This window comes from Oncorhynchus masou, chromosome 2 (assembly GCF_036934945.1).
Source record: "Oncorhynchus masou masou isolate Uvic2021 chromosome 2, UVic_Omas_1.1, whole genome shotgun sequence".
NCBI classification, from domain to species: domain Eukaryota; kingdom Metazoa; phylum Chordata; class Actinopteri; order Salmoniformes; family Salmonidae; genus Oncorhynchus; species Oncorhynchus masou.
This window is the reverse complement of record NC_088213.1, coordinates 25,207,522-25,232,554: the sequence shown is the minus strand read 5'-3', so window position 1 is coordinate 25,232,554 and position 25,033 is coordinate 25,207,522. Positions and strand designations below refer to the sequence as shown.

The 25,033-nt window shown below is 44.0% G+C and overlaps 1 protein-coding gene across 1 annotated transcript in view; it reads right to left on the bottom strand.

Moving 5' to 3' along the window:
• Positions 1-1,474: 1,474 nt before the first annotated feature.
• The window catches only part of LOC135557395 (Wilms tumor protein 1-interacting protein homolog), a 38,423-nt gene continuing 14,864 nt past the window's right edge, over positions 1,475-25,033 (bottom strand). Inside the window, exons 2-8 of the mRNA XM_064990624.1 lie at positions 18,393-18,494; positions 12,848-12,915; positions 8,559-8,621; positions 8,081-8,211; positions 7,931-7,982; positions 7,320-7,388; positions 1,475-6,184 (exon numbers count right to left, since the gene is read on the bottom strand). Coding sequence (XP_064846696.1) covers positions 6,032-6,184; positions 7,320-7,388; positions 7,931-7,982; positions 8,081-8,211; positions 8,559-8,621; positions 12,848-12,915; positions 18,393-18,494 — 638 coding nt within the window. The 3' untranslated portion in view covers positions 1,475-6,031. The remainder of the gene's footprint in view (positions 6,185-7,319; positions 7,389-7,930; positions 7,983-8,080; positions 8,212-8,558; positions 8,622-12,847; positions 12,916-18,392; positions 18,495-25,033) is intronic.

The window sequence follows — 25,033 nt, the reverse complement described above, 5'->3', positions numbered from 1 at the left end:
CCCATTTTAGGGGACCATATTCCTAGAACACAATGACTACATCAGGTTTGTGACTATTTGCGGTTTGTTTTGGTTGTGTTTACGATTATTTTGTGCCCAATAGAATTTAATGGTAAATAATGTATTGTGTCATTTTGGAGTCACTTTTACTCTAAATAAGAATAGAATATGTTTCTAAACACTATTACATTAATGTGGATGCTACCATGATTATGGATAGTCCTGAATGAATCTGAATAATTATGAGTGAGAAAGTTAAAGACACACAAATATCATACCACCTAACCTCCCCCCATTACAAGAGCAGTATGATATGTGTGTTAGATGCTTCTACCTTGTTTTGTGATTATTATTTTTTTACCTTTATTTTACTAGGCAAGTCAGTTAAGAACAAATTCTTATTTTCAATGACAGCCTAGGAACAGTGGGTTAACTGCCTGTTCAGGGGCAGAACGGCAGATTTTGTCTGGGGCTGTAAGTATCAAGCGTCTCAGAATCGGAGTGCTGATTTAGGATCAGTTTTGCCTTATAGATCACAATGGGCAAAAGGGACAATTATATCAGCAATCGCAGTCAGCTCGGGGATTTGAACTTGCAACCTTTCGGTTACTAGTCCAACGCTCTTACCACTAGGCTACACTGCCTCCCCAGAACTTGTTGAGTGAATTGATGGTCAACCCCAACTCAACATAACTAAAACTTAGTGACCATAAGAAGCCCAGTAGTGAGGGTCTGGGGCTGTAAGTATCAAGCGTCGTCTCAGAATCGGAGTGCTGATTTAGGATCAGTTTTGCCTTATAGATCACAATGGGCAAAAGGGACAATTATATCAGCAATCGCAGTCTGAAATGCTTGATACACATGGCCTCTGATTCCAGTAAAGTGCAGATGGACTGTTTACTTCCAGAGCCAACAACACCCCAGAGACTACCCTATCAGTGATGACTGTCAGGACCAGAGCTATCATACTGTACATACCACGGTGGGGGCTGCTCTCTGCTCTGCTCTCTGAGGGATCCTCCATCACACGACTTGCTGGAGAGACTTGCGTGCGGGGATGTAATTACACACCACAATTACAGTAGCTCTGATCTGACGATGATATCTTTCTAGAACAAACATTGAGTACACAGGGGTAACTGGAAGGCATGAACAACAGCATGGGACTTTCATCCAGAGCTGGGATCTTTGTAAGCACCCATCTTCTCCACAGGGAGACAAGACAAGGCCATGGGAAAGCCAGTTGTCCATATCATTATCAAGTTCAGGCTAAATCATTCCCATATCATTCCCAAGTTTACCACATTTCGTTGTTGATTTATGTCCAATGGCAGCACTACATTACAGCATGCAATAAAATGGTAATAACATGGTAATAGTATGGTAACAAGGTATTTGTGTTGTAGTTCAACAAAGTACCAGCATTTGGATAGAAATGATCATGACTTCATATACAACAAAAAAGACATCATCATTTGGTTTAAGTTAGCTACAAAACCACTTTATTTAAAAAGCAGATTATATAATCTACAGTTAAATGATAAGTCCTGATTTTTAATACATTAAATAACTTTACTTTTTCATGTTTAGATAAATAAATCTAGTTTCCTTTTTTATGAACCATCTAGGTAATCAAACACTTATACAAAAGCGATACAAAAGTGATGTGACAGAGGTGTCATATGTGCTTATTGAAAACTACTGATAGGAGAGAGAGAAGTCTTCACTTTCAGAGTGATTTATGACAGAGGGGGAAAGAAAAACTAGCCTCTTTATGCACAGGTCTGGGGAAACTAGCTGTGTGCTATGCAATAGACATGGAACTGAAGTAGTATTTTTTAAAGGTGGTGTATTAAGACATCGTTAAAGGGGATCAACTCTTGTCAAGTCTAAACATTTGGTGCTTTAATGAAAAATGATTTGAGTTTGATGAGTGGGTCTTATTGTACTATTCAAACTACAGTTCAGAAAATGCCATTGCCTCATTCTTCAAGTGTATTACACATTCCTTGACTAGGAGTCTCATCATACTATGCTGAGATTCAGTTTATCTACCATCAAAGGGAATTTCCCAGCAAAAACATGTACTCCAGGGATACTAGCCTTTTTCACTTTTGAAAATGTACAACTGGGAGCAGAGCAAAAATTAAACAACAGTTTGCCAAACATACACTAATAATTACATTCCAAAGAATCTCATCGAGGGATACATCAGAAAGCACATGATGCCTGTGTCGGCCACTCCTCTCCGTAATCTCTACGTCAGCCTCCTTGTCTGTTAGATTCAGTAGTATGAGAGGACAGTTCCTCTGACTAGGCTACTGTGAGCAGGTACTGGGTAGGCCTGAGTCAGAGCCTTAACCCATCCTTTCTGTTGGAGAGAGATTGAGAGAACATGGGTCGTTTTGTGGAGCTGGATGGCCGTTGTCCTGCTCACTCAACAAGGTACATGCACCATGGCACTGCCACTGGTGCGCACACACGCACGCACGCACACACACACACACAAACTAACACGCACGCACGCACACACACAAACACACGCACACACACACACACACACACACACACACACACACACACACACACACACACACACACACACACACACACACACACACACACACACACACACACACACACACACACACACACACACACACACACACACACACACAAACACACAGATGCACACAACGGCACAACCAGCGAGGGAAAACACGGGGGATGGATTCCCCAGAGACATGGGTTGGACCAGCAACTCCCACAACCAACCAGACAATCAGATCAACCAGTAGGTATGACACAGTAACGTGTGCATGAGGAGGATATGTGGGGACTCTCGATGGTCAGACACTCACTTACTCAGTGCTACCATATGGGTCAAATAACCAGTGTGTGGAACTGTACATGTTAACAGGTCTGTGGATCACATGACCAACGACAACACAGAGGCCTCTAGGACATGTGTCCTTGAGGAGAAATTAAACAATGGACCAATACCCTTCAGAGGACCGTTAAGACGGCGACAGCTCGTTTGGCCCCCGATTCCATTTGATAATAATAACGCAGCAAAAAAATATACTACACTTCTAGAATCTTATGTGGAAAATGTCTGCAAAATATATAGGCAATCTACGTGCTTCTAACTTTTTATCTTGTTATATAATCGTTGAGACACTGCTTGTGAATCTCTCGAGGTCACGTCTTCTAAGACTGCTAAGTGGAATGAGTGCCAGCCCAGGCTAGCACTGTGGCTACTGACAGCGCATGTGGTGCCACAAACATCCACTATGCCAAGGAGCACTGGAGCATGTGTCACAGAGTCACATGAAGGGATGGTACAGGAGACTGTGTCACATGAAGGGATGGTACAGGAGAGTGTGTCACAGAGTCACATGAAGGGATGGTACAGGAGAGTGTGTCACAGAGTCACATGAAGGGATGGTACAGGAGACTGTGTCACATGAAGGGATGGTACAGGAGAGTGTGTCACAGAGTCACATGAAGGGATGGTACAGGAGAGTGTGTCACAGAGTCACATGAAGGGATGGTACAGGAGACTGTGTCACATGAAGGGATGGTACAGGAGAGTGTGTCACAGAGTCACATGAAGGGATGGTACAGGAGAGTGTGTCACAGAGTCACATGAAGGGATGGTACAGGAGAGTGTGTCACAGAGTCACATGAAGGGATGGTACAGGAGACTGTGTCACAGAGTCACATGAAGGGATGGTACAGGAGACTGTGTCACAGAGTCACATGAAGGGATGGTACAGGAGAGTGTGTCACAGAGTCACATGAAGGGATGGTACAGGAGACTGTGTCACAGAGTCACATGAAGGGATGGTACAGGAGACTGTGTCACATGAAGGGATGGTACAGGAGAGTGTGTCACAGAGTCACATGAAGGGATGGTACAGGAGAGTGTGTCACAGAGTCACATGAAGGGATGGTACAGGAGACTGTGTCACATGAAGGGATGGTACAGGAGAGTGTGTCACAGAGTCACATGAAGGGATGGTACAGGAGACTGTCACATGAAGGGATGGTACAGGAGACTGTCACATGAAGGGATGGTACAGGAGACTGTGTCACATGAAGGGATGGTACAGGAGACTGTGTCACATGAAGGGATGGTACAGGAGACTGTCACATGAAGGGATGGTACAGGAGACTGTCACATGAAGGGATGGTACAGGAGACTGTGTCACATGAAGGGATGGTACAGGAGACTGTGTCACATGAAGGGATGGTACAGGAGACTGTCACATGAAGGGATGGTACAGGAGACTGTGTCACATGAAGGGATGGTACAGGAGACTGTCACATGAAGGGATGGTACAGGAGACTGTGTCACTGTGTCACATGAAGGGATGGTACAGGAGACTGTCACATGAAGGGATGGTACAGGAGAGTGTGTCACAGAGTCACATGAAGGGATGGTACAGGAGACTGTGTCACATGAAGGGATGGTACAGGAGACTGTCACATGAAGGGATGGTACAGGAGACTGTGTCACTGTGTCACATGAAGGGATGGTACAGGAGACTGTCACATGAAGGGATGGTACAGGAGAGTGTGTCACAGAGTCACACGAAGGGATGGTACAGGAGAGTGTGTCACAGAGTCACATGAAGGGATGGTACAGGAGAGTGTGTCACAGAGTCACATGAAGGGATGGTACAGGAGACTGTGTCACAGAGTCACATGAAGGGATAGTACAGGAGACTGTGTCACATGAAGGGATGGTACAGGAGACTGTGTCACATGAAGGGATGGTACAGGAGAGTGTGTCACATGAAGGGATGGTACAGGAGACTGTCACATGAAGGGATGGTACAGGAGACTGTGTCACATGAAGGGATGGTACAGGAGAGTGTGTCACAGAGTCACATGAAGGGATGGTACAGGAGAGTGTGTCACAGAGTCACATGAAGGGATGGTACAGGAGACTGTGTCACAGAGTCACATGAAGGGATGGTACAGGAGAGTGTGTCACAGAGTCACATGAAGGGATGGTACAGGAGACTGTGTCACAGAGTCACATGAAGGGATAGTACAGGAGAGTGTGTCACAGAGTCACATGAAGGGATGGTACAGGAGACTGTGTCACATGAAGGGATGGTACAGGAGACTGTGTCACATGAAGGGATGGTACAGGAGACTGTGTCACATGAAGGGATGGTACAGGAGAGTGTGTCACAGAGTCACACGAAGGCGCTCTGTTGCTGGTAGACTCGGTACCCTTGCATAGCCAAAAGGAGCCGTAGATAGCTGGACTGTGGCACTGTCACCATTCAGTGAGGTTTCTCAGTGGAAGGCCACTCTGAAGGCACAGCATGTCCAACCCTCTAACCCTGCCAGACAGTGCTGGAATGTTATGTAGCGGCCTGTTTCATGGCCTCCCAGCCTCCTGGCAGAGACGCTGTCCAGCTCTCTCTCTCTCTCTCTCTGACAGAGGAGCAGTAAATGCATCATGGCATTGGGCTTCAGCTCGAAGGAATGAACCAAATAGAAAGGGAGGAAAAAAGAGAGCGATGGAGATAGAGAGAGAGTGGCCCCCTCTCTCCATCCAGGCCAGTCCCCACTGTGATGAATGTGCAGGGGTCACGGTGCTGACATCGGCCAGGGCCTCTGGGTGGGCTGGGGCCTCGGCCTGCTTCACTGTTCACAGACCAAAAGGAGAAAGGAGGGAGAAAAAAACTGATGAGAGAGAGAGAGAGAGAGACAGCGAGAGAAACAGACAGAGAGAGAGAGAGACGTGGACTCTCTCCCAGCCTGGTCTTGTGACTTGTCCATGGCCCTGTATCTATCTCCTCCCCCCAGGGCACGGCCGGCAAGTAGAGAGCGAAGTCTCCCAGGGTCTCTCTGTTCTGTTCTGTCATGCAAGAAGAGGTTCTGAAGTTCCCGGGATTCCGTGGGCGGGGGATTCCTTCTTCTTTCTGCTATGTTGTCTCAGGTCACCTGGGAGGCGGGTCAGCGGTGGGTTGGGCTTGGCTGGAGTTGGTTCCTCGCCGACCCTGCCCTCTCACAGCTCAGTGACGTGTAGTGGGTAGCTGGGGGGCGGGTGGCCGGGCACCGGGACCTTTAGCCTGCGGATGTGGCAGCCGTGACAGAGCAGGTGGCAATCCAGGGGGTAACAGCGGTGACCCTCCTCGTCATTTAGCTGGAGGCCACAGTCCTACAACACCGAGGGAGAGAGATAGACTCAGTGAACTGCATTAGCTGGAAATTTGTGAAGGAAAATATTATATACATTCATCTAATGCATTTGAGCAGGTGCTGGATATCAAAACTATCCATATTTCATATTTCTACCTTTTATACCTCTCGACTGATATGAAAGGCCGCTGATGGGTATTCCTGTCAAGTTTACATGGGGTGGCAGGTAGCCTAGTGGTTAGAGCATTGGGCCAGTAACTGAAAGTTTGCTAGATCAAATCCCTGAGCTGACAAGGTACAAATCTGTTGTTTTGCCCCTGAACAAGGCAGTTAACCCACCGTTCCTAGGCCGTCGTTGTAAATAAGAATTTGTTCTTAACTGACTTGCCTACTTAAATAAATAATAATTACATACGGGGCTCTTAACCATTTCTTAAATATGTGATGAATTTTCCATCCCCTGCCGACCTGGACTTTAGACCCCTGTAATGACTATCAACCCCACAGAGGCTGCTGAATGATTACCTATTGTCTACATAATACCTTTATCACTCACCTAGACGGGATACGAGCTATTCCCTGGAATGTGTGATTATGAAATGAGTCAACCAGCTTTTCCCATTAAACATGAAATTCTTGATCAAACTCACACACACTTTATTTGAGCCCTGGTTACAATGACTCACACTTGACACAGCTATCATTAAACTGCTGTGTTAATGAATGCACTGTCAGGAATTCAATTTGGCTGACTTCACTAATTACTTTGATTACACTGAGGTTTGTAGGTCACGTGGGATGATTTCCTGTACATGTGTCTGAGTGAGTAAGTGGTCTGAGCGGTCTCTCAGAGTGCTGAGATTTAGTCCAACAACAACCCCTGGTCTGATGTCCAGCTGAGTCCAGCGCTATCACCCACCCTCTCCTCTCCCACCTCCCACAGCTCAACTCTGGAATGTTCCTGGACAATGAGTCACCACACTGGTTTGCCCCTCACTGAGGTTCAGTTTGTGTGTGTAGCACGCACACCCATACTGCCATAGCATTTATACTAAAACGGACAGACATTTAATGATCATAGCCAATGTGCTGGCTACGTTCAACACATAAATAAGACAAGACACACAAACAGGGTGGTAATGACATTGACTCACCTCACAGTGATAGCACTCCACATGGTAGTCCTTGTCCATGGACACCACCCGGATGGTCTCCTCAGAGCCCTGTCAGGAAACACACACAGTCAGTCAGACCCTCCCGTCTCCACTGGCACCAACAACCAGAGCTGTATATTAAGAGAGTTGGGTCAGAACGGACGCCATGGGTTTTTAGAACGGATGCCACATTAGTGCCTTTATTCTCGAAATTTGGGAGATGTAACAATATGAGATCGCCTCCAACAATTCCCTATGAAATGACCCGCTGTAAACAAGCAAAACAGAGCAGCGAATTTAACAGAAATTTTTATTGATTAGCATTGGGGATAAGGTGTATCCACGAAGGTACTGTGTTGTGGTGTCAATTAATTGCTCATCTGCTTTCACTGGATATATTCATAGGTTTTGAAAACTATCAGAAATAAACAGCACAGCGCGGAAGCATCAATTATCACTTAGCAACTGCTATGGAGGAGAAAATGGCAATCTCGGAACGTTCAGACAAAAACGCATTGGCCCAACCTTCGACAGTATATACTATATATGACTCTGACAAACTCTAGTGCCAGGAGCTGAGAAGATACAAGCAGTCATTGGCACATCATTACCTGAGCAGGGAGGATGGGCTGGTTGCATGAGGCACATTTTGGGGCAAAGACCCTGTGGGGGAAACAGAATAGAAGCCAAGTCTTGGTACATGCTGTATAATTTATATCAGTTTCAGCGCAAACCAGGATTTAAAGAGTACATGTCCTTACGTGTGATAGTCTTTAACACAGTAGATGTTGTTGTCCACGTCCACAGTGAAAGGTACTCCGTCCAGACCCTCTGTGCAGACCACACAGCGGAAGCAGCCAGGGTGGTAGGACTTGCCCAGTGCCTGCAGGATCTACACACACACACACACACACACACACACACACACACACACACACACACACACACACACACACACACACACACACACACACACACACACACACACACACACACACACACACACACACACAGATAACAGTAAGGCTAGAGATTGAGGCCTCAGTAGGAGTCAATCACACCAGCCCGTTGGCATTCAGATACAGGAACAAACCTAAACTCGGAGGTATGATGCCACATGTCAAGCAGAGATACAGTACTGCTAAAGAGAGATCCCAGAGAGGGACAGGCATACTGTTCTGCTGATTGTCTCCTATCACTATCTAGCAGGCCCTCCTACAGTATTAGGTTATTTCTTACCATTTCCATGATGAGGTGACCACATACAAAGCACTTCTCTGCCGTCTGCTGAAAGCCAGAGTACTGTGGGAGATTAAAAAAAAGAGACTTATCACTGGGTTTGTTAATATTCTAACATGTAGCAATGGAAGCTGTTACATTTCAACTGTTAACTGTGTATGGTTGAGACTTGGGAGTGCAGCATTACAAAAAAGAGGATGGCTAAATTTGACACCTTTAAGTGTTGGCCCTCCTATGTTGAACATAATAAATGACTCTCTATCCACTGGATGTGTACCAAACTCACTAAAAGTGGCACTAAAAGTGGCCTCTCTTGAAAAAGCCAAACCTTGACCACAAAAATATAAAAAACTATCGGCCTATATCGAATCTCCCATTCCTCTCAAGCTGTTGCGCACCAACTCACTGCCTTCCTGAAGACAAACAATGTATACGAAATGCTTCAGTCTGGTTTTAGACCCCATTATAGCACTGAGACTGCACCTGTGAAGGTGGTAAATTACCTTTTAATGGCGTCAGACTGAGGCTCTGCATCTGTCCTCGTGCTCCTAGACCTTAGTGTTTCTTTTGATACCATCGATCACCACATCCTTTTGGAGTGATTGGAAACCCAAATTGGTCTACACGGACAAGTTCTGGCCTGGTTTAGATCTTATCTGTCGGAAAGATATCAGTTTGTCTCTGTGGATGGTTTGTTGTCTGACAAATCAACTGTAAATTTCGGTGTTCCTTAAGGTTCCATTTTAGGACCACTATTGTTTTCACTATATATTTTACCTCTTGGTGATGTCATTCGGAAACATAATGTTAACTTTCACTGCTATGCGGATGACACACAGCTGTACATTTTGATGAAACATGGTGAAGCCCCAAAATTGCCCTCCTTGGAAGCCTGAGGTGGATGGCTGCACATTTTCTACTTTTAAACTCTAACAAAACAGAGATGCTTGATCTAGGTTCCAAGAAACAAAAAGATTTTCTGTTGATTCTGACAATTCATCTGGATGGTTGTACAGTTGTCTCAAATAAAACTGTGAAGGACCTCGGCGTTACTCTGGACCCTGATCTCTCTTTTGACGAACATATCAAGACTGTTTCAAGGACAGCTTTTTTCCATCTACGTAAAATTGCAAAAATCAGAAACTTTCTGTCTAAAAATTATGCAGAAAAATGAATACATGCTTTTGTCACTTCTAGGTTAGACGACTGCAATGCTCTACTTTCCGGCTACCCGGATAAAGCACTAAATAAACTTGATTTAGTACTAAACATGGCTGCTAGAATCTTGACTAGAACCAAAAAAAATGCATCATATTACTCCAGTGCTAGCCTCTCTACACTGGCTTCCTGTTAAGGCTCGGGCTGATTTCAAGGTTTTACTGCTAACCTACAAAGCATTACATGGGCTTACTCCTACCTATTTTTCCGATTTTGTCCTGCCGTACATACCTACACGTACACTACGGTCACAAGACGCAGGACTCCTTACTGTCCCTAGAATTTCTAAGCAAACAGCTGGAGGCAGGGCTTTCTGCTATAGAGCTCAATTTTTATGGAATGGTCTGCCTACCCATGTGAGAGACGCAGACTCGGTCTCAACCTTTAAGTCTTTATTGAAGACTCATCTCTTCAGTAGGTCCTATGATTGAGTGTAGTCATGCCCAGGAGTGTCAAGGTGAACGGAAAGGCACTGGAGCAACGAACCGCCCTTGCTGTCTCTGCTTGGCCGGTTACCCTCTCTCCACTGGGAATCTCTGCCTCTAACCCTATTACAGGGGCTTAGTCACTGGCTTACTGGTGCTCTTCCATGCCGTCCCTAGGAGGGGTGCGTCACTTGAGTGGGTTGAGTCACTGACGTGGTCTTCCTGTCCGGATTGGCGCCCCCACCCCCTTGGGTTGTACCGTGGCGGAGACCTTTGTGGGCTATACTCGGCCTTGTCTCAGGATGGTAAGTTGGTGGTTGAAGACATCCCTCTAGTGGTGTGGGGGCTGTGCTTTGGCAAAGTGAGTGTGGTTATATCCTGCCTGTTTGGCCCTGTCCAGGGGTATCGTCGGATAGGGCCACAGTGTCTCCTGACCTCTCCTGTCTCAGCCTCCAGTATTTATACTGCAGTCGGGGGCTAGGGTCAGTCTGTTATATCTGGAGTATTTATCCTGTCTTATCCGGTGTCCTGTGTGAATTTAAGTATGCTCTCTCATTCTCTTTCTTTCTCTCTCTCTCTCAGAGGACGTGAGCCCTTGGACCATGCCTCACGACTACCTGGCCTGATGACTCCTTGCTGTCCCCAGTCCACCTGGCCGTGCTGCTGCTCCAGTTTCAACTGTTCTGCCTGCGGCTATGGAACTCTGACCTGTTCACCAGATGTGCTACCTGTCCCAGACCTGCTGTTTTCAACTCTCTAGAGACAGCAAGAGCAGTAGATACTCTGAATGATCAGCTATGAAAAGCCAACTGACATTTACTCCTGTCCTGCTGACCTGTTGCACCCTCGACAACCACTGTAATTATTATTTTTTTGTCCCTGCTGGTCATCTATGAACATTTGAACATCTTGGCCATGTTCTGTTATATTCTCCACCCGGCACAGCCAGAAGAGGACTGGCCACACCTCATAGCCTGGTTTCTCTCTAGGTTTCTTCCTAGGTTCTGGCCTTTCTAGGGAGTTTTTCCTAGCCACCGTGCTTCTTTTTATTTTATTTATTTTTTTTACCTTTATTTAACTAGGCAAGTCAGTTAAGAACAAATTCTTATTTTCAATGACGGCCTAGGAACAGTGGGTTAACTGCCTGTTCAGGGGCAGAACGACAGATTTGTACCTTGTCAGCTCGGGGATTTGAACTTGCAACCTTCCGGTTACTAGTCCAATGCTCTAACCACTAGGCTACCCTGCCGATGCTTTGCTTGCTATTTGGGGTTTTAGGCTGGGTTTCTGTACAGCACTTTGTGACATCGGCTGATATAAAAAGGGCTTTATAAATACATTTGATTGATTGATTGTCACTGTCAAGTTCATCATAACGATGAGACCAAGGCACAGCGTGAGATGAATACATTCTTCTTTATTAAAACAAAGAACACTAAACAAACTAACAAAATAACAAACCGACCATGACGCTTTAAACACAAGTCCTGAAATGCAACTAAGCGTAGACAATAACCCACAAAACCAAAATGGAAAATGGCAACCTAAATAGGATCCCCAATCAGAGACGACGATAAACTGCTGCCTCTGATTGGGAACCAATTCAGGCCACCATACACCTACATTACCTAGACATACAAAAACCCATAGATATACAAAAACCCTAGACAGGATAAAAACACACATACCCACCCTCGTCACACCCTTTTTTATTTTACCTTTATTTAACTAGGCAAGTCAGTTAAGAACAAATTCTTATTTTCAATGACGGCCTAGGAACAGTGGGTTAACTGCCTGTTCAGGGGCAGAACGACAGATGTGTGCAACCTTTCTGTTACTAGTCCAACACTCTAACCACTAGGCTACCCTGCCGCCCCTGACCTGACAAAAAATAATACATAAAACATAAATAACTAAGGTCAGGGCGTGACAGTCACATCCACCACCTGACCCCTTTGGGATCTATTCTTTACATCTACAGTATGAGGAGACCCAATTCCACTCTGAGCACTCATCCTCTGAGCCAATTGAAAGTCTGTTTTAGGGGCCAATGGGCAATGTTTATGTGTAGGAGTGATTAATTTACATTAAGTAAGTCAATTGCAACCTAACAACCTAATTCAGTAGTAATAAACAATAAGTCTGTATCTATTTGGAAAACAAAAACGACTGCTATAAAACACCTGGTTCCCATTGATCATAGATTGACGGACATCTATAAGAGATCAATACATACTAATAACTTGTGTCTGTTTCCCATTGTGTTCAACCTGGGCAGATGGATACATCATACAGGAGGCCGCCTGAGGCCTGCAGCTGCCCACAGCCACTCCGCCTCCCTCTATAAGTGCTGGGGAGTAATGGGATGAGAGCAGTGGGGTAATTGTGCTCCTTGGGGAAATTTTGGAGAAATTAGTGGGAATTTGAGGGGTGGTGCTTAACCTTAATTGTCGCAGTGAAACGTCTGTTTCCTCTGGAGGGTTTTAGAATATGCAACCGCTCCTCTCCCAAGTCTGTCATCGAGGGGTGAGTGTGTATGAAGGACATGGAGAACTCAACCTCTGAACATATGCATAATGAACAGAACATACACATAAATGCATGTGCATAAGGAGGCATGCAGGGACAACAGATGTTGTAACTCACCAGGAAGTCCTCTTCACAGTAGACCTTGCCGTTGACGTTGTAGAAAGCTTTCCCTCTCAGCCTCCTCCCTGAAGAAGAGAAGTAAGTGTGTGAGCTGGGGTATAGAAGTGTTCCTGTATCAGACCCTTTTGCTATGTGATTTTACCCAACCCGTAGGCTATAAGAAAGTTAATACATCAAGGAAATAGTGCTTCCAGCCTTTTGAGCAATGCTGAGATGCTCCAGGGGTTCTCCTGATGATATTTGAAATACATTATCCAAAACTGCATTGCTGAGAATAAACAGAAATGGGAGTTGACTTTCTGCCTCCTACTCCCCTGACTCCTCTCTGTTCCATTAAAGCCACAACAATAACAGACGTCAACAGGAAACACCAGTGAGTAAAGCAGATGATAGTAGCATAATGTAGGTTTACTCGTTTGAGCTCCACACTACTGTTGCAATACCCTGGTCATCCATTGATCCCCATGGGACTCCTTCTACTTAGAACCAGCAAACAATCAATACAGCCCCACCATCCAGACCAGTCCCAAGCAGCTTTACAAACTCCCCTTCCACCTCACCCCTCCTCGCCACTACCCCTGCCATTGTGTACAGCTCACACACACACCACCACAGCCCAAATACAGGAGCCTGAGCAAAGGATTTCCCCATGTCTGGTATAGGCAGGGCCATACTAATAGTCAGTCTGTTGGGGCGGCAGGGTAGCCTAGTGGTTAGAGCATTGGACTAGTAACCGGAAGGTTGCAAGTTCACATCCCCGAGCTGACAAGGTACAAATCTGTCGTTCTGCCCCTGAACAGGCAGTTAACCCACTGTTCCTAGGCCGTTATTGAAAATAAGAATTTGTTCTTAACTGACTTGCCTAGTTAAATAAAGGTAAAATAAAGTCCCTCCCCAAAGTCAACATTTTGGGGCTCCATGAGGACAGTAGCACTAAATTCCACAGGATAAAAGGGAATTCCACCTAAAAGGAAAGATCTCCTCACTGCTCACTCCCACTGGCCCTGGCCTTTGCGCCCCCTGCGATGCTTCTCTTAATGCATGCCCATTCAAATGCACTAAATGGCAGCAGCAGTCTCTTCTCTTTCTGGCAGCGCAGTGACTTCAGCCTGGCAGACAGAGCGCATGGAGCTCATAAATCTGCAGGATTAGTCAGATTTAATTGCCATCCTGAGCTGCCATTGATTGTATGGGTGTCCTGGCTTGGGAAAGACATGTCCCCCTTTTTACACCCAAATGTATGCAATTACTGTATTTCACACAGTGTCACATTGCTGGGAGATAGCAATACATTAACACCCACATAAATGGCTATAGCAGCCGAAGAATGCTGTTCACACAATAGGTGAGACTTAAGACTGAAAGTGAGGAACTATTAGCATTTAGAGTTGGAGGCTGGACGAGAGAGAAAAAACATATTTCCTGTTGACGACAGAGGAGGAGCTCTTTTAATTCAGAGTGACTAAACTTGTAAAAACCATTGCATTCAAATCAACAACACACCAGTGAGCCAGAGCTGGGGCATGTTGCTGTGTGTCTGTCTGGTGACCTTTGCTCTGGCGAGTGCATCTGAAAGGTGAAACACAAAGCCCTCGGCGCTCGCTGACTGTGGTGCTCTGCTAAGGGAGTGGGCCGCCTGACCAAACGGGGACATTCTTTCTGCCTGAGGTCACTAGTTGGTCCCATTCAACCCCCCTCCACCACCCTCCCTCCCTCGTTCCCTCATAGAGAGGGGGAGGGCTCCCTGCCTCCCTCTAGCCTTTGTCACAGGAGAGGAAAGTGCTGGGCTGGCTGCAGTGGACTGGGGCTCAGGGCTCCTCTTCTCCTCAGCTCACAGCCCCTGAGCACGTTGGGACATGTGGCATTTTCCATGGAGTTCAGGACCAAATGGCTCCCTGATTAGGATTTTACACTCAAGATACTGTACATAGTTTTTACAGCTCCAACATTGGTTTCCCATGACTCAGTGCTGCGTGTCATAGACATGCACATAAAGGGCCGTGCATCTTGAAATAATGGGAGCGATTCTCTCAGCAAGATATTTAACCCTTCAGAAATCATTTTAAACAATTCAACGGAAATTCCACAAATGAATCACGTAAAGCTGGCAAAAGGCTTGGATATATAAGTAGTACATTCTATAAGAATTGCAAATACATTTACAAGCAACATTTAAACCACAACGCACTGGTCAAATAAACTGGTCAAATAAAATAATTCTCAGAGGAAAAATAAAATCCTTAGTGAGTCATACTCCAGCAATCAAAGTCTTAAGATCATGTAGTCAGTAAGGTAGATTGTGGACCAGTCATGGATGCCTGGTTGCGGTAGCCTGGTGGCGGTACTGTAGCACTGCTGACTGCCACTCCTGGTGCCAACCAGCCCGGCATCTGGACATGTCATTGGACCTGTGTCATCCCTCCAACCCCATTGAGACAACAACCTCACATCACAATGACCTCACGTTACAGTGATTTCATCCCTCACTGATCTTAAATTCCTAAAACCACAACAGTGTGATGCAGGTTTAGTTTGGGCTCGGCTGTGGAGCTCCAGTCCTCACTGGCCCCTCTGCTGTTTAAGTGGTATGTTATTGTGCCCTGTGAGGTGCAGAGTCCACAAACTGACAGTGGTTAGGTTACTCACTGTTAAGACTCTCTCCCTCGAGATCCAGGACTAGCCACAGTAGTTCACTACACAAGGTCATTAGTTGGCCTGGCCATGATAATTCCAACATATGGTTTATAAAATCCCTATGCTACTATGTTGACTTTTAATTACCTGGCTGTTGGCCACAGGCAACTTTTTTTTAAACTATAGTTGCTAAGCCAAGACAAGAATGTGAATAATGTCCTAAATTACCATCTTTTTTAAATTCAACTGTACCCAAATCCCCATATGTTCAGTATCTACATATTCTTCCTGTAGGAGGGAAACATCAAGCATGTTGTACTTTCTCAGGTTCCACCCCACCCACTCCCCCCTCTCCTCCCTCTCCTCCGTTCTCCTCCCTCTCCTCTCCTCTCTCCTCTCAGAACAAGTGGGCCTTTATCACCTGCAGGCAGGCAGCAGAGATCTGAGGGGGAGGAGGCAGAGAGGGAGAGGCGGAGGGAGGGCCTGCCCACTACTGTGGTAAGTAAAAGAAGGATGCTGGAGGTAGTGACTCACTCAGATTGCTCAGGACTTCAGACAGGAATGTTTCGATCCCGGCAACGTGAGCATGTGCTGACCTGCTGCTGTTTCCAAATTGTTTTTAAGTAAGTCTCTCTTTAAAGAGAACAGCCCAGTTAAGACACCAACAGAGCCACAAGCACATCTCTCAAATAGAAAACCCAGAAGCTACGTAATCTCCCAGTCTCTCTAATATCATTAAGAGCTAGGATAAAACCATGACACACTCAGTCTCTCTTAGAAACTCCCCCACAACTAAATCACAGAGAAAGTCATGATCAAGTAGTCAAACCATCGCCAAAGGCAGCATGGGTTACACCACCAAGCTGTTGTACATCATTTAAAACCTTGGCCAGATCCCACAATTTACACTCAGATGAGGGAGTAGCATAGAAATAGAATGACTAGATTAGATTTATATGGGGAGTAGCCAGGCTAACTCTACTTACTTCAGACAGCTACAATTCCCCAGCCAGAACCCCATAGAAGACAGCACAACATTGAGCTGTGTGCCCTGTGCCAGCCAGCCAGCCAGGTGCAGCTGGTGAGTGACTGAGGAAACCACAATGCATCATAAACAGGTTTCAGAAATACAAGGCCCCTGGCTGTTTTCTCCTGGTTGGTGTGAGAGGCACTAGCAGGATGTGTTACAGTAACACAGATGTAACTAGTTAATCACTAGCGTGCCCCATTAAAGGCATGGATACATGTGAGCAAGCAGACAAAAGGCATGTGGAAGGAGGAAGTGGGTGGTGATCCAGTCAGGAGCTGGGCGTCAACACCAGTACAGGAAATAAACAGGTCACAGAGGTATGTCTTATGACTATATAGTTGAGACTAGTAAAGTAATGAGGAGGTGTGTGTGGGTATGTTTGGGTGGGTAGGGGAGGGGGGGTTGAGTGTGTGTGTGGTGTGTGAGCGTGTAACTACTCACGCACACATTTCTCTCTGTGTGTGTGTGTGTGTGTGTGTGTGTGTGTGTGTGTGTGTGTGTGTGTGTGTGTGTGTGTGTGTGTGTGTGTGTGTGTGTGTGTGTGTGTGTGTGTGTGTGTGTGTGTGTGTGTGTGTGTGCGTTTATCAGTTTGTGTGCTCTTATCTGTGTGTGTGTTTATGTGTGTGTTGTTTGCTCAGAGCCCATGCCAGGCCGGCCCCCTCTGATAAGCAGGCATGGTACACTTTGTGACTGTCTGATTGAGGTCCTCATGGGAAGGCCGGCTGAAGTGGAGGGGGGTAGTTTGCATTCCTGGCCATTTCATGAAAAAAGGGTGCAACCATAGGAGCAAGCCAAGAGGAGGGCTCAATTATGCATGGTTAAACAAAGCCCAAGGCTACCAGCCAGCAATGTCTCAGAGAACTAAACTCTCTCTGCTATGGAGCTCCTGACTCTTACAGAGTAACTTTGTGGACTTTTAGTCAAAAAGTAAAACAAAAACAGTTTGTCAACAAATAAGTTGATACATCTTTAGGTGCGTTTAGAGATCTGCAGGCACTTTAAAACTAAACTTCTCAGAGGGGTTGAAAACACTCTAAAAAAGCAAACATTCTCATTCATAAGAGACCCAATAATACATCACAGAGTTTACGTTAGGAATAAACCATCGCAAGAGTCAAGATGGGCCTGTTATCATCTATATACAGAGACCACTAGAATAAGAAGGGGAAGACTTGCTTCACTTCTGGATAGATTTCACCAAATTAATTTAAATTCTGAATAACAGAGAAGTATAGATTCTCTTTTTCTGTACTGTTTAAATCATTATAGATGGGCAATAATGTCTGACCAATAGAAACAGACTTATAGTATATCTCTCTGGTCTGACTCAAGTACACTTTTCAAAGCAGGTCAAAAGGAATCTGTAGAGAAACCTCGGGATTAGAGACACTGCCCCTCATTCTTCAACCACACAATACACCTGAAAGTATATGTATTCAATTACATGTCAATTATATGCATTTCTTCCAAAGCCAAGGGATCAGCATCCATGTACTTCAGTGCATGAATGAAAGCAACCTTGCTCCAAACTCTCTCCAGCTTCACCCTCATCTCCACTTGAAACTAGAGAGGACAATTGGAGTCAGGTGACAGGACAGGCCTACACACACATATACACGCATACACACAACATGCATAAACACATTTTTTTCAGGTTGACTGCAGATTCAACAGCCGTCTCTACAATCCACTCATTCCATAATATCATCCGTGTTCCTGTCAAATAGAGAATAGAGCATTCTGCTGATAACTCCCAAAGACACTCTGGCAACCAACATTAATGTTGTGCTAAGAAATGAAAATACAGGACATCTGTGATGCCAGCCAATGATGCAGCTGCTGAGTAGGAGTAGAGGACAGAGGGATATATACACCTACCACAGGAGCAACAGGTGAAGCAGTTGGTATGGTACAGATTCCCCATGGCCTGACAGGCTTGGCTGGCTCCATACACACCTTTCCCACACTTGATACAGATACCTGGAGGAGGGAATAGACACAGGTTAATAGGGGGCAGCATTTTCACTTTTGGATAAATAGCGTGCCCAATTTCAACTTCCTGCTACTCATGCCAGGAATATAAGATATGCATATTATTAGTAGATTGGGATAGAAAATACTCTGAAGTTTCTAAAACTGTTTGAATCATGTCTGTGAGTATAACAGAACTTATGTAGCAGGCAAAGCCCGAGGACTAACCATTCAGATTTTTTTTTTGAGGTCACTGTCTGTTCAATGAGTTCTCAATGGGAAACTATATTTCTTAGGCACTTGTTTGCAGTTCCTACCGCTTCCACTGGATGTCACCACCACCCCTGGTTGAAGTTATTCCTTTGTGCAATGAAGAAGTACGGTCATCATGAAACAGGGTAACATTATGTGTACTGTTTGAGAGTTGCGCAAGACTTGAAAAGTAGCATTGGTTTGTGATCCTCCTGTATTGAAAACAGATAGACCCGTCTTCAATTTGATCGATTATTAACGTTTAAAAATACCTAAAGTTGTATTAAAAAAGTAGTTTGAAATGTTTTGGCAAAGTTTACAGGTAACTTTTGAAATATTTTGTAGTGACGTTGCGCAAATTGGAAACATTTTTTTTTCTTGATCAAACGTGCCAAATAAATGGACATTTTGGATATATATCGACGGAATTAATCGAACAAAAGGACCATTTGTGATGTTTGTGGGACATATTAGAGTGCCAACAAAAGAAACTCATCAAAGGTAAGGAATGATTTATATTTTATTTCTGTGTTTTGTGTTGCGCCTGCAGGGTTGAAATATGCTACTCCCTCTTTGTTTACTGTTGTGCTATCATCAGATAATAGCTTCTTCTGCTTTTGCCGAAAAGACTTTTTGAAATCTGACATTCACAACGAGTGTAGCTTTAATTTGGTATCGTACATGTGTGATTTAATGAAAGTTTGAATTTTATAGCATTTAAAAAAAAATTGGCGCTCTGCATTTTTCCTGGCAATTGGCCAGGTGAGACATTTGCGTCCCGCCTATCCCAGAGAGGTTTAACATCTGTTGACATAATCATCATTATTTTACATTGACATTTTAGTCATTAGGCAGAGCGACTTACAGGAACAATTAGGGTTAAATGCCTTGCTCAAGGACATACTTACAGATGTTTCACCCAGTCGGCGCGGGGATTCGATCCAGCAACTTTTCGGTTACTGGCCCAACACAGTTAACCGCTAGGCTAACTGCCAACCATTATCAGCAACATATTCATCATGAATCCTACTTTCATACAGCAGCAAAGTACACGTCATTGTAACTGCTTTAGCTAGTAACTTCCATGTTCCATCAATGATCTATAAAGGGTGTATATACAGTACTTGGACCAAACTGTCTCTGTGAGGTTCATTGATCTATGTTGTATCTAAATTATAAAAACATTAACCAGGCCTGTTAGGGGTTGGCAGGAAGCATTCTCTTAATGTGGCACAATGACAAAGTGACTCAGCAAAGGTTAGTGGGCTATGTTAGTGGGCAACGGACGCAGATAGTATAATTACTTGCTGCAGACGACCACTGACCTGCAAACACTAGACAATGTAGAGGAAAAAAGGTGAATTACCCACAGGTGTGGACTAGACACTTTCATCTACGTGGTTCTTTTTAGGTTAATAGTAAACCCTTACTAAGGAAGGCACCCAGCCGGTGACAACTATTTGGACATAGCATTGGACTATTGATTCCCCTGCTTTCCTCTCACGCACAAGATGGCCTCTGCCGGGGTCACATTCCACAGTGAGCGCAGGGTCAAAGCCTGGGTGGGGTGAGTCCAGGGTCACCACGCCTACAGGACACAACATCTCTACAGGGGGCTGACTTCCCCCCCACCACCACCTTCCTCCCATGATGACAGTAATGAAGAAAGAGTGTCATCATCTAGTCCTCTCTCTACCAATTTATTCTGACAGTATTTCAAGGCAACGATACTTTCTAGAGCCAGGCCAATTTAAAATATGTGCTGGAGTTACACTGCTATAGAAGCAGGTTGTCTCTTTTTGACAGGTCTTAACCCCTTAGACTGGTGGGAATTGGCCTATATGGATAGGGCTAAATCTGTTCTTACAGAAAAAAAGATGAAAACGCATAATCATGGTGGCAATTAAAAGGGAACAGTTGTGAGGCTATGGGACAATTATTAGACTGAAGATGAGATCACCTCACAATCTAAAATTGCATTTTTGTCCCCCCCAGTTTTATTATTGGAATGAGATACAAAACGAGGCAACTGTGTGACGTTAGCTAATGTTTCATCCCCTCTCGACTGAGGTGAATGAAAAAGCTATGCTAGTGAGTAGCTACCACAGCCAGGCCAGCTCTAGCCTCTATAGTTATCTGTCAGATAGTAATAATAGCCACCTCATATCACTATCAAACAGCAGTTGTATGTATAGAAATGTTTTGTAGCCTTTGTTTGTCACGTTTAAAAATGAACTTGACAAGCTTTTACCAGTTGATGTACCGTCGGAGAGAAAGCTGGCCAAAAGTTGGATTACATTTGCTATTATTTTTTCCTCAAACAAACTAGACCTGAATCAAACAATGAAATCATCAGCCAAACAATTGAAGATTGATATTCTGACGTTTTGCCAGTGCAATGTGAGTTGTATTAGTCAGTTTGTCAATGTAACGCTATTGATCTGTCAGTTTCCCAAGCTAATTCTCAATTTTTCACACTGACACAGTAATAAACAGCTCTAAAGTTACAGGCTTCACTGTCATGGTGCACAGTAGAGGTCTGTGTAGGACCGATCTTTATCATCTCGCTCCTGCCCGCACCTGCTGGCTTTCTGTCCGACTCCAACTCGCTACCGCAAGAACTGATCCCAAACCCAACCGCAGTCCCGCAATGTTATTTTAGGCATATGTGACACAGCTCACTTGCAAGCCATGGTCCCAGCAATTTTGCGCCCGATAGGAAATATCAAATGCACAACATAAGAAACTTTAGAAATAGGTTAAATTACCAGAGATTCTCAAATGGCCCTTACATTGTATTACCTGGCTATATCAGTCAATATCTTAAATGCAGTTTGAAGACAGCACTTTTACAAGTTTGAGACTTGTACTTTCTCTTGAGCTATTTTTATAGTCTACCTTTTAGGACTGGGAAGATTTTCAGACTGAGAAATATGGGTATTCAAATATTTAGACCTATCTCTAGGAAATGTAGTAAACTATAGCCTAATCATAGGCCTATTTAGGAAGTACATTTCCTTGGAAAGATGACTGCCCCATGCTACTCTATTTAATTGAGACCACACGTGCACCAGAGCTCGCAGGTATGGCTACTGTAGTGGAAGCAGCAAGAATGATGACAGCAACACTTGCTATGTTTTGCATAGTTCTATAGGATATAGCTTACCTTTCAGGAAGACGATTTACAGGCAGAGACAAATAAATCATTTTCAAAGATGATTACATTTATTCATTGCACTTCGACTCACTTCTTTTCATTATCAATATTTATTTCCATATTTAAGTTGATTTCATATTCGTTAACTGCCACGTGATTCACCACCCATGGAGGAAGCCTACTCTATTTCTATGAGACCACACACACTAGGCACACTTGAACTCTCACACCCAACTAGGTCAAGTCTACTGAAGTTGAAGCTGCGTGTGAATAATGCAAAAAATATGTGCTTTCAATACAATAGGTAGGCTAACGCATACCACGCAGAAAGAGGACTGTATCAAAATAATCTGTGGGACAACAAAAATATTTTCATCCCAAAGGCGTCTGTCGGACCGCCTGCTCCCGCCTGCAGCGTGAAAAATGCTGGCCGCGCCGCCCTGATCTCTGTGGGGACCCGCAGATGCATCCCGCGGGAATGCAGCCCTCTAGTGCGGTCAGTACACAACATGCTCATCATGTCTTAGCAGGGTATCAGATGGTGAAAGACCAGTCTATGGAGCTCAGGTGAATTTTGCAGTAGATTCAGTGAATGACACAAAGTTCCATCTTGAATTGATGGGTAGACCTAGTAGCTACAGGACAGCGGTTTAAAGCTACAGTCTGGAATCTGGGAATAATTGTCACGCCCTGACCTTAGAGATCCTTTTAATTCTCTATTTGGTTAGGTCAGGTTGTGACTAGGGTGGACAATTTATGTTTTCTATTTCTTTGTTGGCCTGGTATGGTTCCCAATCCGAGGCACTTGTCTATTGTTGTCTCTGATTGGGGATCATATTTAGGCAGCCTTTTCCCACCTGTTGTTTGTGGGATCTTGATTTTGTGTAGCTGCCTGTGAGCAGCCCAGAACGTCACGTTTCCTTCTGTATTGTTTTTGTTGAGTTGCATATTTATTAAACATGTGGAACTCTAAGTACGCTGCGCCTTGGTCCATTCATTCAGACGATCGTGACAATAATGGTTATTTAAATTATTGAACCATTGACTTCATTCTTGGATAATATAATGAATAAATGTACACTAAGGTAATTCTTTCTCATGCCTCATTTTAGGAGGATTAGATGGTGACAGGGGTCTCAGCAGGGTCAAGCAGACAGGGAAGACCAGTCTGGGACAGAGGTAAGGTGAATTCTTGCAGATACAACACTTTATTCATGAGCGGTGCTCAAGTTCAGAATGGTTGTCAGTTAAAACCCATACAGAGACCCTGAGCTCTGATGTCATGTATAGCATATTACTGTACAGCCACTCCGTTACAATTCAGGTGCTTATCAGTGTCCAAGTCTACCATTTTCAATCAGTATACGGGTACGAGTCTAAAGGGCTTCCTGTGTTAGGGTCAATTCTGTATTGAATTCTTGAATTTGAATTGGCCACACCCCAAATAAATGAGACTTTCATGTTCACGTCTCAGTTGAGTTGCATTGAATGGCTTTGAATTCAAATCAAATTCTATTCAAATTCTGCTTCCTGTGGGGTGTGGTCAATTCAAATTCATTGTTTGAATTTAATTAAATTCCGAATTGACCCCATCACTGCTTTTTACATATATGACATCAGAGTGCGAATTATACCGTGACATCCTTGGGAGCCTTGTGCACGCAACATTTTTTTAAATTGCCTAATAGTAAAGACAAAAATGCATTACATTTTAATGAGGCATGAACACACCCAGTAATGATGTTTAAATCTGATTCTCAAACAAATCACTTCAAAAAGTAGACTAACTGTGGCAGCGTAAGTTCGTTCACTCTAAAATAATTCCAGCATCCAAACAGTGCACTGTGCACAGGTCATTTTCATAAAAGTAAAGAGACATCTGTTAAAAATACCATAGTGACATTCAGCAATTGTCATTAGGCCTACTACAGTGGTGTGTATTCATGGATGCCAATGAAAGCCATACTTCCCCAAAAATGTGAACAATAAAAAAAGAAAAATCATATGAAATAATGTTTCAATAAGGTTTCATCATTTTTCAATTCGCAAGTGGTTGAATCTAAGTCACCGGAGAAAGCATCCGAGCGAGCGAAACTGCGGCCCTCTGTCTCAGTATATGATGCTGTCTGGCCAAAAATAGTATGACAGGCGCTGTTTTGCTCGCTTGGATGCTTTCTCCGGTGAGATTGATGCATCTTGCTGTTGGCGTGCATCTCGTCAAATTATAAATACTTAAGGACCCTCCCAAAGGTGAACTTTTGTTGCCTTTAGAGGAGCTCATGTTTCATTCATCCTCCGTAATTCGCACTCTGTATAAAATGGTAAAAAATGAAGGACTACGGTACCTCAATGCTATCCAAAGGTTAGGCCCACATGTTTTCCTTTCAACAAGAGTCATTCAGCTGGACCAAAGTCAAATATTGGCATTTCCTATTGCAACTTAAACTCGTGACGCTGTTCCTGCACTCAGAAAAGATAAGAGGAAAAATTAGGGCTATTCTCTCTGATAAGAATAAATAGCCAAACTATGAATCATCTTAATCACAACAGCTTGGCCAAAATAACTATATAGAACAGCCATGGGCAAGAAAATAAAATATTACTGTCCAGATTTGGTAGATCCCATATTACCTCTATATTCCCTTTAAAGAGAGAGGCAGAAGACTGCAAAGTGTAGTTATGTAAAAACCTAAAAGTGAACATGAAAAAGATACCAGTGGGGTCGAAATATTGTCTGTTTTGTGTGTCTCAATAAACTACTGTGGGAGTTGAAGACTTTTTAAAATGTGTATCTGTCCAGCACCTGAACTCGTTAGATTTACTAAAAGTGAACAAGATATCAGATTGGAGTGTTCCATGGTGTTTCTGAAGATTCCAGATCTTGAACCACAAGCACTCTGACAATGTTAACATTCGCACTGTATTCGGATAATAGCTCATATCCTGGTGAAGGTCTTATTTTTCTTATATTTATTAATCTCTTGTTTGTTCTTCTTTTGTTCTTATTTGTGTATTAGTATTTACTGTTTATTGCACTGCTGGAGCTAGGAACAAAAACATTTTGCTGCACCAGCTTTAACATCTGCAATCTGTGTAGGAGACAAATAAACTTTGATTTGATTTATTCAGGAGAAGCTGT